Source organism: Centroberyx affinis, unplaced genomic scaffold (assembly GCF_046629955.1).
Source record: "Centroberyx affinis isolate AG114_WGS23_722 - 3 ecotype Tasmania unplaced genomic scaffold, CSIRO-AGI_Caff_v1 ptg001255l_1, whole genome shotgun sequence".
Lineage (NCBI taxonomy): Eukaryota > Metazoa > Chordata > Actinopteri > Beryciformes > Berycidae > Centroberyx > Centroberyx affinis.
The window spans coordinates 211,237-227,986 of NW_027279766.1; the positions used below are offsets into that span (position 1 = coordinate 211,237).

Consider the following 16,750-nt stretch of genomic DNA (forward strand, 5'->3'; position numbering starts at 1 on the left):
ATCATGCAGTGTGGAGAATATGAGGAGGAAAGAGAACAAATGAAAGAAAGATTTAGAAAGGCGGAAATCCAGGAATTTAACATGAAGACACTAATAATGAACGTATCAAGTGGCACATATTCAAGAATTCTCTTTGATTGTATTAATCAGGATTTACAGGATTAACAGGATTAAAAGGTAGAATTTAGTCTGTGAGCCACACTCCAAAGCAGAAGGTGGCGGTAATGCACCTATAACGCTGGTTGCCAACTGCCGTTAAAAAACAGGAAGAAGAAGAAAAAGAAGGAGAAGAAGAACCACCACCAATCAGACCTCCTGGCGGGTCTTGAGTTGTAGTTCCGTCTGTCATGAACCTTCCTTGATCTACTGACATAGTGAGCTGAGTAAAAACATTAGATAAGTAGGGAACTAGTTACAGCATGGCTTCGTTTGTGACTGAAGTGCTAGCCAGCTCTGGAAAACTAGAGAAAGAAGACCTGTCCAGCAAAATAAGCAAGATGTCACGTAAGGTGGAGGATACGAAGGTAACCCACGAGCTAGCATAACATTGGCTAGGCTAAGTAGCAAACCTAGCGCAATGAAGTGAAGGCTTCTGGAACATATTCCTCTTAACTAGTAATTGTTTTTACTAGTTTGATCCAACTGCAAATAAACACTAGTCAAACAATTTCTACGGGCTGGAATTTAGCCCATAGTAGTTTAAAGCGAGGTTAGCCAGGTCCAGCGTTAGCCATACTAGCCCAGATTATCATACAACATTTACGTTACAGGCAGGGCCTTGCCAAGTGCTCTTCGCAGACACTGGATACGTCACGCCGCTTTATGTACACATGAACGATAAAGCCACTTTAGGAAAAGTTAAACAAGTTATCCAGATATATGAGTTTCCAAATTGTAGGGAGGTCAAATGTTCTGCCTGCAATATAATCACAATGGGAGTCCAACCCTAAACAAAAATTTGACACCTTGGCTCATTTTAAGTCCACCATGTAAATGAACAGCACTTTTTGAAGGAGCATTTAGCACGGGTGGGAACCACAACCTGCAGCAGCACAAATGACCAGGCAGTGAGCACAAGTTTCTCTGATCTTATGAACTGCCACATGCTCCTTCAGTTTTTTAATTTATCTTTGTAGTTAACACATTTGAAATACTCAAAATATGTACTATTTGTCATTTTGTCCGGACCTAACACGATGTATATTTGCTGAAGCATTTACTTGCATTTCTGTGGTGGTCTTTGGTTCTGTGGTTATATGTATTTATTTCTGTTGTAGGTTTGCTATTACTGACTCCTTGCTGTAAAGCCAAGTGCCCCTGAGGTAGGGCTGGGCGATATTGACAAAATCAGGCGTTCCTTTGTGCCAGCGGCCATTGGACTGTTTAACAACAGTCCACGAACACCACACCCTGCACGAGGACTTGAACCTGGACCCTAGCCCCTCAGAGCCCCCCCTCCCTTTCCCTCACCGGCACTAATAACTGAACTCCTGACCATTGATTATGTATATACATTATATATATACAGACACGCATTTATTATTATTATTATTATTATTTGCATTTTTGCACTGTCTCTATAGTTTTTACATTACCTTTATTTATTTTTTTATCTTAGTACCTCTTCTCTTTTATTATCTTCTTTGTACTTGTTTTTCCTTGGTACTGTCTGCCAGTTGCTGCTGTGGCACCTGAATTTCCCCAAATGGATTAATAAAGTGCTATCTTATCTTAATCAATAATAGAATATTTTTAATAGACAAAGGATTATGATTTCTGACATTTATTTGGCTCCGCCAACAAAAACAATCTTTGATTCATAACTAACAAAAGGCCAGGGGGGCCACAATGACCACTCCACAGACCACTAACCTCTCCGACCAATAGCTTCAGCGTCCCTAGTGCTCTGTGTTAGTGACCAGTGGCCCATGGACACGCATTGAATTGGCTACAACACACACACATTGAATTGGCTACAACCCCCTCTCGGGCACCCTCTGGCAAACGATTGGGCTGTGGCTCAACTCCGGTGATTTGGATATTGCATCTTGTTTTTAAGCTGCTGCGGTTCTTCTTTGCTAGCATGGTTGTTTTTCAGATGTGTAAATAGGTTGGTGGTGTTACCACCTTTTGCTACCACGCACCGCTTGTAGACTTTACAAATCATGCAAATTTTGGTCTATGTCACTCTCTTTGAATCCAAACCAAGACCATATGACCGATGTTGAATTATACGATAGTTAGCAGGGTTTGTTTTGTAGCTACGTGACACTCTCTAGGTACGTATGTCCGCTCAGGCCAGAAACTGCGGCAAGTGCAATTCCTAAAATTGTTTGCAAGGTTATGTAATCGGCTAGCACTTGAGTTACAGTTTATGCAATAATTTGTATTTTATTATTATAGTTATCATGACCTACATATATCATTATAACTGAAAATGCATATCATTAAAATACATCATACCTAGGGCTGGGCGATAATTCAATATTATCGTTTATCGTCTTTCAGTGGAATCATATCGTGATGATATGAGGATATTTTGATATCGTGACACACATTTCTGCTGTCTGAATTGATGATGACAAGCAAATTTTACTTAACGTTACCATTCGGTTCAATGAGATGAACATTCATTTGATTATTTAACGTGATTTTGCATACATGAACCATATCGTGATATATATTGATATCGAGAAAAATCCTTATGATTATCATGATATTGATTTCAACCATATCGCCCAGCCCTAATCATACTGCTATAATGGTATGGACGGTTACCGCCCAGCCCTACCCTCAGGTATATTAAAGGTTTACACTAGTCTGGACTCTTCCAGTCCCATCTGATTCTGTTTCATAATATGTGTAAAATGCTACATAATCACATTTCCACATAATCAAGTGTTTAATTTCAAGAAAAACATGACCAACTATTATTAATTTCTGTGTCCTGCATGCATTTTTTCTAGGAAGAAGTATGTGGCATGATCAACAAGAGGTATAATGAGTTCCTACCTAGTCTTAAAGGATCTGAGGTCCTTATGGGACAGGTTGATGAGGTCTCCAAAGAAATCGATGTCCTTAAAAATTGTATTGAGACTGAGGTATGTGTCAAACTGTATCTTATTGTAAACAAACAAGCAAAATCAAATATGTAAAGCATGTAAAACAGGTTCCCTGAAAAAAACAGACTGAGTTCAACTTGTATGGATGGTGTGCCTTCAAAGACTCCATAGTTGAAATAGAAGGAGAAGCTCCCTCTAGAATTTGGTCACTGCACTCACTTGGGCCATGGTCAATAATTTGGGTTATGGAAACTTCTCTTCCTCTGCCCACTCCTGCATTTTTTGCCTTTCTTTTTTTTTTTTGCTATTTTCTTGTTGCAACAGTAGTGGTGGCAAAATCCAGCCAAGTGTCTGAAAATGTATTTCCGTATGAATATCAGCAAAACATTTTACAACATTTCTTCAAACTATCAATCTATTTGCTGGTTTATGCGAGAGCAATCGGTTAAGCATAAGCTGTGCCTTCTCTGTGTGTCTGAGTGGGATGGGCAGCCAGGAAGGCACAAAGCATCTCTGCCAGACATTGGATGGAAGGCCTAATGTCACTAAATTTCTATTGTTTTACACACAATCATTTTTGTCAGCTAAAATGTGTTGAAGGTTCGTGATCACATGCATTGGACGTTTTAATTGTCTAAAAGCTGTCAGTTACTGGCTAGCGTTTGATAGCGCAAGCAATAGTTCCATCAGATCTTGTGTATAGGCAAGTAACTGTGTTTTGGTGTCAGTGGCAGATGACCCTCATCTGCCACACTGGCCGGTAACTTTTTGAATGCCTTGGTTATATACAGTCTTTAGTCTTTGCCTGTTCTCAAACTTCTCTGACCATGGGCCAATCAAATCAAAGTATAAATGTACGAAGCAGGCTCCTCCTTGGCTGCCGCTTACACTGACACATAGCAGGTGTGAGGCCACCAAAAAGAAAAAAAAATATTACAATGAAAAATGTAGATTTATTATTTTGGCGCACAAAAGTTATTTTTGTTTATCAGCCATTGGCAGTTGAGCCAACATTTTTTTTTTATTTCAAATGCTGTTCGGTGTGTATGTGTACATAGGTGCAACAGAATATCCATGTGGCCGTGACTGACTTCGCAAAGCTGAAGCAGCAGCTGGAGAAAAACACCATCATTATAACAATGCTTGGACACCTAAAGGAGGTACACCATGCATGTCAACTCTACTTCTGCATTTTATGAAGCCTGTCTTAAATAAATGATTAACATCATAGATTGACTGTGTTGTGCTGTAACTGGAAATCACTGAAGTTGAATACTAAATATTCCTCAAAGCTAGAAACCAAGGTTAATCTGTCATGGAATTTTAGATGTACAGCCTGGAGTTGCTCCATTGCTCTGCTATCATTAAAACTTGAGGAAACCTATGAGGAACATGGGATAGCTGGGATGAGTATGGGCGTAATATATTTAAACATGGGATGTGGTAATGCTGGTGTCAAATATTGGGCCAGGCTCAGTGTCCGTGTCAGAAATTCCCCAGTTCCCCAATTTCCCCAGAGTCATGTATATAACATGCCTTTTCTCATGTATACGGATGTGAAAGGATGTTTATCTCTTTTCGTTCTGGAGAAAAAATAGATATATCTTATTTCTCTGTATACCTCTCTGCAACTTTTCCCCAATAATAATAATAATAATAATAATTGATTACATTTATATAGCGCTTTTCTAGGTACTCAAAGCGCTTCACATATCGGGGGGGGGGGGGACTCAACTCATCCACCACCGATGTGTAGCACCCACCTGGGTGATGCACGGCAGCCAGTTTGCGCCAGAACGCTCACCACACATCAGCTATCTCAGTGGAGAGTAGAGGACTGAAAGAGCCAATTAGGTAACGAGGGATGATTAGGTGGCCATGATGGAAGGGAGGCCTGTTTGGGAATTTTGCCAGGGCACCGGGGTTACACCCCTACTCTTGCGAAGAGTGTCGATGGGATCTTTATTGACCACAGAGTCAGGACCTCAGTTTAACATCTCATCCGAAGGACGGTGCTCACTCACAATGAGCTCAATCTAACTAAGTCGTAGTCTATATTGTTCTGCAAAAGAAACCGAACAGGTTGGTCTTTGCATCAGCCAATATTTAAAGCTTAGCACTCCTGGTGGTAAGCTTTGGCAGTGATAGGGTTGCACCAAAGTGGTTTGGTGCAACCCTAATTTAAATGCTGAAATTCATTAGTATTTCCTTTTTTAAAGGAATAGTTCACCCAAAAATGCAGTCATTATCTACTCACCCCAATGCCAGTAGAAAATCAGGTAAAGTTTGTTAGTCCATACAACAGTCCCGGAGATCCCCGTAAGAAGTACATTGCAGCTTTCTCCAAAACAACTGAAGCTGCTGGAGACCTGTCAAAAAATAACGGAAAATAACCATAAAATGGCTCCATGCAGCTCTTACAGCATACTCCAAGTCTCTTGAAGCCAACAGATCCCAAAGTGACTTGAAAAGACCAACATTTACACCATTATTTATGACTGAATTTTCATTTTTGGGTGAACTATTCCCTTAATTATGTTTTTATTAGGGGTGGCGAACCGTACGGCATGGGTTTTTTCAGGAACTGCTTCACCCCTAATTTTTATGGCTGTCATGTCCCGTTGTCTCAGTTTCACAATGCAATGGAGGAGCTTGGCAAAGCCTTACAGGAGAAGAAGTATGTTAATGCAGCCAAACAGTTGGAAAGGGTAAGAACTGCTTCCACTGTGAAGACACAACCTCAAATTGTTTTCTCTACTCTAAATCTGTTGATTGAATTTCCAATGTAAAGGCTGTGTTAATGAAAGTGAGTTAGCTGGAGCATTTTCTGATCAAAAAATGTAAGATAACCAATGCCCTCTCATCCATATATATTTGATACTCTGCTGTTCCCAGGCAAGGACTAGTGTGGATTCCCTGAAGGGCTGGAAGAGTTCAGAGCTGCCGTTGCTGAGTGCCCTCAGCTCTGAGTTGACGGTGCAGAGAGAAAACTTCATTTACCACCTGGGAGATGAATGGAAGCGACTAGCCATCTGGAAATTACCTTCCTCTAAGGGTAAGACTTCTTCAGAAAGTGAAACAGAAGATTTTTTTGGTGTATTCTGTGTCAACTTAATAGAAAGTCGTCTGATTTGATAGATCAGAGTTAGTCAAATAGGTAGGCACAAAATGGTGAATGTTAACAAAATCTCTTATTCAGGCAAACACTAGGACTGCTGTTGTCATTACTTCCATGCTAACAAAGCACAACACTCCCGTCTAGTATTTCGGTGGTCTATGTGTAGACTCACCAACACAGAACTATAAATACTTGTACCACCGTAGACACCTACGGCATAGAAACAGCGGCACTATGACTCAGAACTATAAAACAGCCTTTTCTTATAATATCTTCTCTGGTAACTCAACAAGCATGGTCACCCTGTGTCGTGTTGTTGTGAGTGGGTGCAAGCTTATTTTTGCATATCTTAATGTTATTTCTTATCTTAACATTTGTTTGGTCGTGGAAATTATGGGCTGACTACACTTCAGCGGGATCTAGAGGTGAGAGAGAAATATTTTTGGCTGGACCGCAACAGCGGGGCCAGCCCTATAAACGCAAATATCTGTCACTCACTGACTGACTGAGTGATGAAGTTGCACCATTGGTCGGCTGGAACCCGGAACACGTGGTCGGCCGGAACACGGTCCAGCCATATACTAAGATTTGACCTAGTCTTGTTTACTGTACACGCATCCTATAGAGACAGTGCGTAAAATAGGCCACGCCCATCGTGGGGGAAATCACTGCACCACTCTCCATTCACCTTGTGTGACTAAGGGCACTTTCACACCTGATAGTCCGCTTCCTTGGTTTGCACCTGATGCGAGAATGATACATTGTTTAGTTTTTCAGCTGGTTCGGTTCGCTTTCACAAAACCAAATGGTTGAGATAGGGTTGCCAACCCTCCTGGATTGGCCGGGGGAATTAGCCTCAGTCTCCCGGAATGGGAAAAATATTTTTTTTGATGGCTGAAATTATAAGAATAAATACAGAAAAAATAATAAGAATTGCACTATGTGGGTTGATTTAAGTGACATGAGACACAACAGGGGAGGATTTGCTAAATGGGCAATGTGTGTGTGTGTTGGGTACGTTGTGCGTCGGGTGCGTTGTGTGCGTCCACTGCATCGGATGAAGGTTATTTTCATGATTTCTTGCTGGGCTGTGCTTTTTACATATTTACTGTGTTGGTTTTCTTGGTTGTAGGTTACGTATTTAGCAACTGGCAATGTGTGATGATGGTTAACAGGACATACACGTTGCACATTTGGCATTGCGTAATGGTGAGAGGGACACAGTTTTTGGCATTTGGCATCGCGTAATGGTAACAGCATATGGGAATTTGGCAACAAAATACATGTTAGGAATGACGTAAATTGCAAATTTCCATAGTAGATGATCCTATTTTCCAGTGATGTAAGTTGGTCCAGTCCAAACTATAGAGCTGACGATTGCAAAAATCCCCAAAAGTTGATCCATGCAAACGCTAGTTTCACCAGTCACCAAAAGATGTTGTTTTTAACCAATAAAATGCAGATTAAATGGTATGCTTCCTGAGATTGGTTTGAATGGTGTTCTCACCAGAAATGAACCGCTCCACAGTTCACTTGGAAGCGGCCTGAGACCACCTCTTCGAGGCAGACCAGAGAGCGGTTGTTTGGTCCGCACCAAGGTTCGATTAGGGTGTTCACACCACCCCAAACGATCCGAACCAAGGGGGTAAACGCTCCGGGGTTTGATTCAAATGGACTAAACAAGGCTGGTGTGAAAGCACCCTAAATGTACATCATTGTCATTATTCCCAAAATTAAACATGCCTAAAAGCTGTTAAGTGGTGGGCTTCACAGCCAACAAATTTAAAAAACGTGAATTACAGCTTTTTGTGCTCCCGAGCAAAACAAGGGAGCCGTTGGGAAGAAAAATGTGGATCCAGGCCATAAGGAGAGAGGCGCTGACAGTGGTACATGGTAGAAGAGGGGGGAAACTTTGGGACCCCGAGACTAAGGGCGTTTTCACACCTATAGTTTGTTTGCTCTGGTCCCAATCAGCTGATGAGTTTGTAAACTTGGAGCGTTTTCCCCTTGGTTCGGTTTCTTTTCACACAGAGAAAAATCCAAACGAACCAAAATGCATCACTACAAACCATGTGAGAACGTTCACTCCGCTTATTGGTCAGATGTGTCTGGGGCGGGAGCAAGAAAGTAAATGCAGGAAGAAGGTCCTGTGTTCTGGACTAGTGGACATTGCTATGCAACATGGAGCAACGGCAGAGTTGGCATTTGCTCAAAACTGTTGTAATTATCTGGGGAATATACCAGGCAAAACTGTACCAGCAGAATGCCGAATGCACTTCGAGGAAACCTCTTGAAAATGCTATACCTGGCTACAGGAGCCGTTTAGCTCAAACTTGCGGAGTAAATTGAGTACACCTGGTAGTCAGGTCGGATCGAGGTCGGATCACGTTCCCACCACAAACAAACCGCTCCAGAGTAGTGCTGCAACTAACGATTATTTTCATTGTCGATTAATCTGTCGATTATTTTCTCAATTAATCGATTAGTTGTTTGGTCTATAAAATGTCAGAAAATGGTGAAAAATGTCGATCAGTGTTTCCCAAAGCCCAAGATGACGTCCTCAAATGTCTTGTTTTGTCCACAACCCAAAGATATTCAGTTTACTGTCATAGAGGAGTAAAGAAACCAGAAAATATTCACATTTAAGAAGCTGGAATCAGAGAATTTTGACTTATTTTTCTTAAAAAATTACTCAAACCGATTAATCGATTATCAAAATAGTTGGCGATTAATTTAATAGTTGACAACTAATCGATTAATCGATTAATCATTGCAGCTCTACTCCAGAGTTCGTTTGGGACCGGACCGAGACCACCTCCTCTAAAGGGTCTTGGTGCGGTTGTTTTGGTCCGGACCCGAGTGCGATTACTGTGTTCACACCTGCCCAAACGAATCGCACCAAGGGGGGAAATGAACCAGAGTCCGATTTAACCGGACTAAAAGTGCAGGTGTGAAGTACACTTATGTATGTGGCCAGTATTTTGACACTGGCAAGTAAGTTACCAGTAATTATCTAGTAAGATTCTTGTAAGATAACCTGTATGTTAAAATGTGTTTAAAAGCTGTCCTAACATTAGGTTGCTACTAAGCTAACATTACTGAGCTAATTCCTCTCTGTAACATAGATGAGTTGTGTGTTCATGTTGAGTCTCAGGATATTTTGCTGTGTATTGACTGCCATTCCAGGGTGCAAAGGTAATGAGAAATCTCACTGACTTGTTAACTTGCTAACATAAGATAAGATAGTTAACTTAGCAACAATCCACTTTAATAACCAATGTGACATTGGTTATTAAAGTGGATTGTTGCTAAGTCAGCGTCACTCAAACTTATAGTCTGAAAAGCATAGCTGTATTTCAAATGTATAAATATGAAGTGAAATTATTCAATGTCAACTTATTATCTTACCTGATTAAATTATGTAGTGGTAAATGTCGAAGTATTTAACTTAAGACCACTGTGTGGGATCATTTATCCAGCTTTATTGGAGTAATGACAGAGGTGGGGACTCGAGTCGCATGACTTGGACTTGAGTCAGACTCTAGTCACAGTTTAAATTGCTTGAGACTTGACTTGATGCATGAAGAGAAGACTTGAGACTTGACTTGACTTGGGTTCTGGTGACTTGGGACTTGACTTTGACTTGTACTTTGATGACTTGAAAAGGTTTCTAAAGTCTTGACTTGAGATATTGTGTTTGTGTAAATGACTTAGATTGAAAGTGATGAGATTTGTACCAGCAGACGACTGAATTTAAATTCTGTTTTCTGAATTTGTATGGAATGATTGAATTTATTGAAGTTGAAACTGATTATAGAAATCAAACTCATGATGCTCTTTACCAAGTTTTTAACCTATAAAAAAAGCATATTGCATTGAAAAGTCCTAGGTATTTAGTTTTCTTTAAGATATTAAATTGATACTGGACTCTTGACTTGCTGTTAGGGCTGGACGATATGGCCAAAAATGTTATCACGATATGTTTTTTTATATTGATCGATGTCGATAATTATCACGATATATATTTCATAATAATAATATTCAATTTACAGTTTTAAGATTGTTCTCCTTAGGACAGAACCCTAAAGAAACCAGGAGGTAAATTATGGTTTATAATATATAATTATTTATTATCAGAACGAATAGGTGACAAACATTCAACAGAACCAACATGGCTTTACGTTTAACACTGAATAAATAAAATAAAATAATAAAATAATAAATATGTAAACAAATGCCTTGTTTCAAACGTCTCTCAAACATTTTAGAGATAGTATACTGAACATTGATTAAATAAAATAATAAATATGTAAACAACGATTCCCATCACATCAAGTGCCTTGTTTCAAGCGTCTCTCAAACATTTTAGAGGTAGTATATTGAACTGAACATTGATTAAATAAAATAAAAACTTAAATGTTGAGGATGATTATGCTACTGTATTCTTTGAATATTGCACATCAAGTGCCTTGTTTCAAACATCTCTCAAACATTTTAGAGGTAGTATACTGAACTGAACATTGATTAAAGAAAAGAAAAGAAAAACTTAAATGTTGAGGATGATTATGCTACTGTATTCTTTGAATATTGCACAGTCTTGGCAACTTCACTGCAGGTTTCTTGCAAGAAAGACTAATCTGTCAACTGTCTCAGGCTTTAAAGTTGCCCTATGGCAGGACACAATGTTGCCACCTGTGCTAAAAACACGCTCTGAGGGGGAACTGGTGGCAGGTATGCAAAGGTAGCGTTTTGCCAGGCAGCTCACTCTGGGAAAGGATGTTACATGGATATTCCACCATGCCAGGGGATTGGTCTCACTGTCTGCATCGGGAGCTAGCAGGTAGTTGTTCAGTTCAGCTTCAATAGCCTGCTGTTCTGTAAGACCTGATGTGGTGCTGGTGTAGGATTTTTTGAAAAAACTACCCAGTGTCGTCTTCTTCTGCTTCTTTGCTGGTGTAGGTGTAGGTGCAGCAGCTCCTCCCTCAGCTCCTGCTTCTGCCGCTCCTCCCTCTTCCAACATCTCAGTCATGGCTCTGGCTTTTATGGTGTCAATCTTCTCCTGCTTTATGTACTTGGTCTTGAATCTAGGATCTACCAGTGATGCCATGTCCAGGAGGTCATCAGTGATTGTGTCATCATATTTCTCGTTTAAATATTTAATGACCGCTGTCTTGATGGTTTTGGTTAGCTCACTGTCATCATTGTCATGCTTTAACACCTCCTCATTGAAAAGTTGCAGGACTGGTTTGAGGTAAGATATACTGACATATTCTTCCCCAGAGAGGGCATCGGTAAAGTCTAGAAGTGGATTCAGTGCCTTGTGGAATGACTCAAGGACATCAATATCCTGCCACGTGGGAACCAAATGCCTGGTCTTTTTGTCAGCTGACAAGACCTGTGCGATGGCCTTCTCTTGTTCCAGCACTCTCTCTACCATCTTTTGACGTGACCCCCATCTTGTAGGCGACTCTGTGACCATCTTGTGCTGGGGTAGTTTGAGCTCTTCTTGAGCTGCTGCCAGGTCTCTCTTCTTTTTCCATGAGTAGGAGAAGGCACTGACCACTCTTTTACATACTCCAACTGCTCTTTCGATCCTCTTGTCTCTCCCACTTCTCTCTGAAGATACACAGAAAGGCAATATAGAAAATATGTTAAAAACGACTCAGCAACAGTCACTGGTGACATGAATAAAAAAAAATATCACAACACTACACTAGAATAGCCAACACTACAATTAAATAAAACTAATAGCATTTTAGAATACTGGGCAGAGGTAAAATAGTTGATAACATGAAATGGCTTTTCAAACTCTGAACACAATGGGATCTGTAATCTAAACAACACAGACTTGGGTATCTACCATTACAGCTGATGAATGCTGCCAATTAACAGGTTGGTTGACACTTACTAAATGCATACAATGTCATTAAGGTAAAGATTAAATAACACCAGCGTTATCCTTTAACCTATTGACACCTTAATGAATAATAAGATAGTAGGCCATTGTGGCGCCATGGATGTGGTACAGTTTATCATTTTGTTCAGAATTGGTATTGCTATCTATGACACCCCCCATAATATATTTTTTGGTGTTATTTGAATATTTCTTTGGTTATTTGAACAGTATTTTGTGACATATACAGATTGCCTGCAAGCTCACTGCTCTTCTTTGGATACACCAATTTTAGCCAGTAGGTGGCAGTAGCCTTACAGGGAAATCATTCATAAGCCTTGCATAGACGTAAGCCGCGACAGTGTGAAATAAAGTATAGCTAGCACAGTAGCAACTGCTTGTGGCTACGGTCACCTAAAATAATATCCCATTTGTTGCTTGCAGAATCTTTTATTAAAATATGGGCACCTGAATCCTGAACCGTGTCATCATTCAAAGTGTGCAACACCATAAATAATTATAAGATAAATGTACAAATGTTTGAGTTAATAGCTTAGCTTACCAATGGCTAGATGGAGCCGGTGGCCAAAACACTGCAGTCGAGTCCAGTTGTTTAATGAAGCGGCCTTCACGATGTTTGCACCACTGTCAGTTGTAATGCACACCTGGCGGTCCTCGCTGAGTCCCCATGACGCGAGTGCCTCCACAAGCCCCTGGGCAATTATCTCCGCGGTGTGGTCGTCTGGAAAATATGCCGTTTGCAGGCATCTGCTTTGAAGATTCCATTCCTTGTCCACGTAGTGTATCGTGAGACTCATGTATGGTTCGGACGTGCGACTAGACCACATATCAGTGGTGGTAGCGAAGTGCGTGACATTTCTGAGCTGCTCTTCCAACTTTCCTCTACACTCTGCGTAGAGCTGAGGGAGTGATGTTCGGGAAAAATATTTTCGCCCAGGCAGCGTGTACTTAGCATCCATGACAGTCATTAGCTTCTTGAAGCCCTGTTTTTCAACCGTGCTTATGGGCATCATATCTTTGGCAATACAGTACGTAATTGCACTGGTTATTTCTTTGTGTCGCTTCGATTTCTTTTCGTATGGGGTAATAGCTGAAAAAGCAGACACAATTGTTGATTGTCGAACTGAAGTTTGACTGGAAGTAGAAGGGCTGCTGGACTGTTGGCTACTTGAGGGGAGGCTGGCGCTAGCTTGATAGCGCAAACTCATGCTTTCAGAGTGCTCTTTGGGATGGTACCTTTTGAGATGGTGGAAGAGGTTGGTGGTGTTTCCCGTTCTGCTGAGGACTGGTCGCCGACATAGTTTGCACCTAATGCTGGTCTGTGCTTTGTCAGACTTCATGTAGCCGAACCATTTCCAAATAACCGAAGTGGTATAACCTTTCTTCGGTACAATTTCGTCGTCTTTCTCAGTTTCATCGCACTCGGTTTCGCTAGTCGGACCGCTGAGTTGTTGTGAGTGGGAGGGGCCGGAAACATGCGTCGACCACATGCGTTTGTTTCTCTGCTGTATGATTGGCTGTTCGTGTAGTGTTTTGTAGGTAGAGTAAAACGGACTCAAAAATAACTGTATCGAAAATAAATCTCATAAATTTATCATCGTTATCGTGGAAGATTTTATCATGAAAATTATCGAGATCGTTTTATCGCCCAGCCCTACTTGCTGTTCTACATTTAGACTTGAGACTTGACATTAATGACATGGACTTGACTTGGACTTGACTTGGCAATCTACATTTAGACTTGGGACTTGACTTGAGACTTGTGCCTCAAGACTTGTGACTGACTTGGGACTCAGGCATAGCTGACTTGGTCACACCTCTGAGTAATGAAAAAGGACATTGATGGAGGCCAATTAGGTTAATTTTTTCAATGTACCTTTCTCTCTCTGTTGGAGGCAGTGTGCCGAAATAATTCTTTGACAGACCTGTCTACTCGAAAACAGGAAAAACCTTGTCAGGTTGTCCGTATCTGAAAAGATTTCCTCCCGACCACCGCTTTTGCTGGTTTGTTAGCGATATTTTTTTCCCCCACAGTGGGCGTGGCTTTCGAAGTATGATGCGCTCCGCAGTGTGTCTATCGCTAGATACATTCCGTGATTGAGTCACTGCCAATCGGGTTGCGATCTCTTTGGCTGTTGACTGTTGTGGTCACGAGAGCCTGCCCCTATGACTGCTGACAAAATCAAACCAGTTTGATTTGATTGTGAAAAATCAACCCAGTTTGATTTCGTCATAAGAGTTACAGGAGCTGTTAAGAGCGATATCTCACTTGGGGTGTCACACTAGTTGCGTGCTATGATTTTCCTAAAACTCTTAGGATTAGGCAAATGTAGGCTTTGACTGAAAATCCTAGGAAAAGTCGCCTCGTGTGTCCTTGGCTTAAGCTGCTGTTCTAAGACTAGGGTTCGACCGATTGGGGTTTTTTAAGGCCGATACCAATTCAGATATTTTTTAACTGAAGCTGCCAATAGCCGATATTTTGTGCCGATATTGAATATCTTTAAATTTGAAAATGACTAAGATAAGAGATAAGATAGCACTTTATTAATCCCCTTGGGGAAATTCAGGTGCCACAGCAGCAACTGTCAGAACAGTACCAAGGAAAACAAGTACAAAAATAAGTACACTAAGATAATAAAAGCAAAGAGGTAATAAGATAAAACAATATAGGTAATGTACATAATATAGAGACTACAGAGACAGTGCAAAAATGCTAATAATAATAATGGGGGGGCAGAGGTGGTGGTGGTTGGGGGGCGAGACTCTCTTTCTGAGTCAAACCTATTGAAAAACAGGTGTAGCTTGCATGTTCCTGGTTCCCCTCCACGGATGGACCTGATTGTTTGTAGCCAGTAATCCTTAGCATTGTTCTGCTGGAGCTTCCTCTCCAGTCTCCCCCTGTAGCTGTTCTTGGCCTCCCTCAGCTCCCTCTGGACAGACCTGACGTCCTCCCTGTCTCCAGCCATGAAAGCCGTCTCCTTCCTGTTGAGAAGGGCTTTAATGTCCTTAGTAATCCACGGCTTGTTGTTTGGAAAGCAGCGCACCCTCTTGGAGGAGATGATGCTGCTCTCACAGAAGTAGCCTGTGATGCACTGGGAGAGACCCTCCCCGTAGTCCTTCTGGAACAGCTCCCAGTCCGTGGTCTGGAAACAGTCCTGAAGGGCCTCCTCAGACCACACCAACACAGTCCTGGTGGTGGCGGACTGCTGCCTGACAACAGGCTTGTACGTCGGTACAAGGTGTATCAGGCTGTGATCTGATCTGCCGAGGGGGGGGAGAGCAGTGCAGCTGTATGCTTCCTTCACATTAGCATACAGCAGGTCCAGGGTCTTGTTCTCCCTTGTTTTGCAGGTCACATACCGTGTGAAGTCAGGGTTCTGGAGAGCGGGACATGGTTGAAGTCTCCATTAACTGTCATGAAGGGGCTGGGGTGACTTGTCTGTAAACCCGCAACAGTAGAGTGGATGACGTCACTAGCGCGCGCCGCCACTGCTGACGGTGGGATGTAAACAACAGCAACAATGGCTTGCGAAAACTGGCCTCAGACCCACAGTCAACAGCTCGATGTCTGGAGTACAGATGCGTGCCTTCACAGTAATGTGTCCTGGCTTACACCATCTGAAGTTAACAAAGACGGCCAGACCTCCTCCTTTCTTCTTACCACTTTGTTTCTCCCTGTCTGCCCGCACTAGCGTGAAGCCGGCTAGTTCGACTGAACAGTCAGGTATATTCCCATTCAGCCATGTCTCCGTGAAGCACAACACACTGCGCTCCTGTTCCCCATTACCACCGACGGAAGGCAAGGTTTAAATCTCCTATTCCTCTGCCTCTTGTTCCTCACCCTCACACCGGCTCTCGTTCCCCATCGGTGTCTCCTTATCTCCGCTGGTATTCCTGCTGGCGGAGCGGCTGCTTTAGCCTGAAACGCAAGCCTCTTGCGTATAGACAAGCATTGTCTGTCCGTCTGCTGTCCAGCTAAAACTTTGCAGATAGATTACTAGCACTAAGCATAGAGCTAACACATTGAAAAGTTGAGTAGTGCAAAATAATTCAAAGTAGTGCAATAAAATAGCAAAAAAGTAGAGAGAAAAATAGAAAAAGTAGATAAAATGTGGGAGATGCTGTGACCGGCTGCCACTCTCAACAACGGCGCCACTACTTATGCAAAAAATAAACAAGAAAACTATTACTAGGGTAAATCCATTTTTAATGAAATGTTAGAATAAACAAAATGAACAAAGAGAATATTGTAAATGCAAAATAAAAATGGCATGAGAGATACTGTCAACAAAAGCTTTTTTCTCTTTTCTTCTCTCTCCATTGGTATTGTAAACAGTTTTAAGTCATATTTCTGACACAAACATATGCAGACAAAGCATATATGTCATCTAAAATTTTTGGAAAGAATAAATAAACATTACTAAAATAATTATCTTTTCAATAAAACATTAAATAATTAAAATATTAGGCTCTTTATCATGAGCGGGACCGCGTAGTTCCGCCATTAATGTCTGATATTGTGGCTAATTGGAGGCTAATATGGGCACTGCCAGCGCTGTACCGTTTACCCATCTAATGAAGAACAAATGGCCGTGAAAAGGCAACCAGCCTTCACTTACACATAAATACGTTAGTATGAAAAATATTATTTGATTG

General features: G+C 41.4%; 1 protein-coding gene across 1 annotated transcript in view; it reads left to right on the forward strand.

Moving 5' to 3' along the window:
* Window positions 1-333: 333 nt before the first annotated feature.
* Window positions 334-16,750, forward strand: part of zw10 (zw10 kinetochore protein) — a 35,284-nt gene continuing 18,867 nt past the window's right edge. The window contains exons 1-5 of the mRNA XM_071525002.1: window positions 334-524; window positions 2,967-3,101; window positions 4,121-4,222; window positions 5,693-5,770; window positions 5,958-6,117. Of these exons, the coding sequence (XP_071381103.1) occupies window positions 420-524; window positions 2,967-3,101; window positions 4,121-4,222; window positions 5,693-5,770; window positions 5,958-6,117 (580 nt within the window). The 5' untranslated portion in view covers window positions 334-419. The remainder of the gene's footprint in view (window positions 525-2,966; window positions 3,102-4,120; window positions 4,223-5,692; window positions 5,771-5,957; window positions 6,118-16,750) is intronic.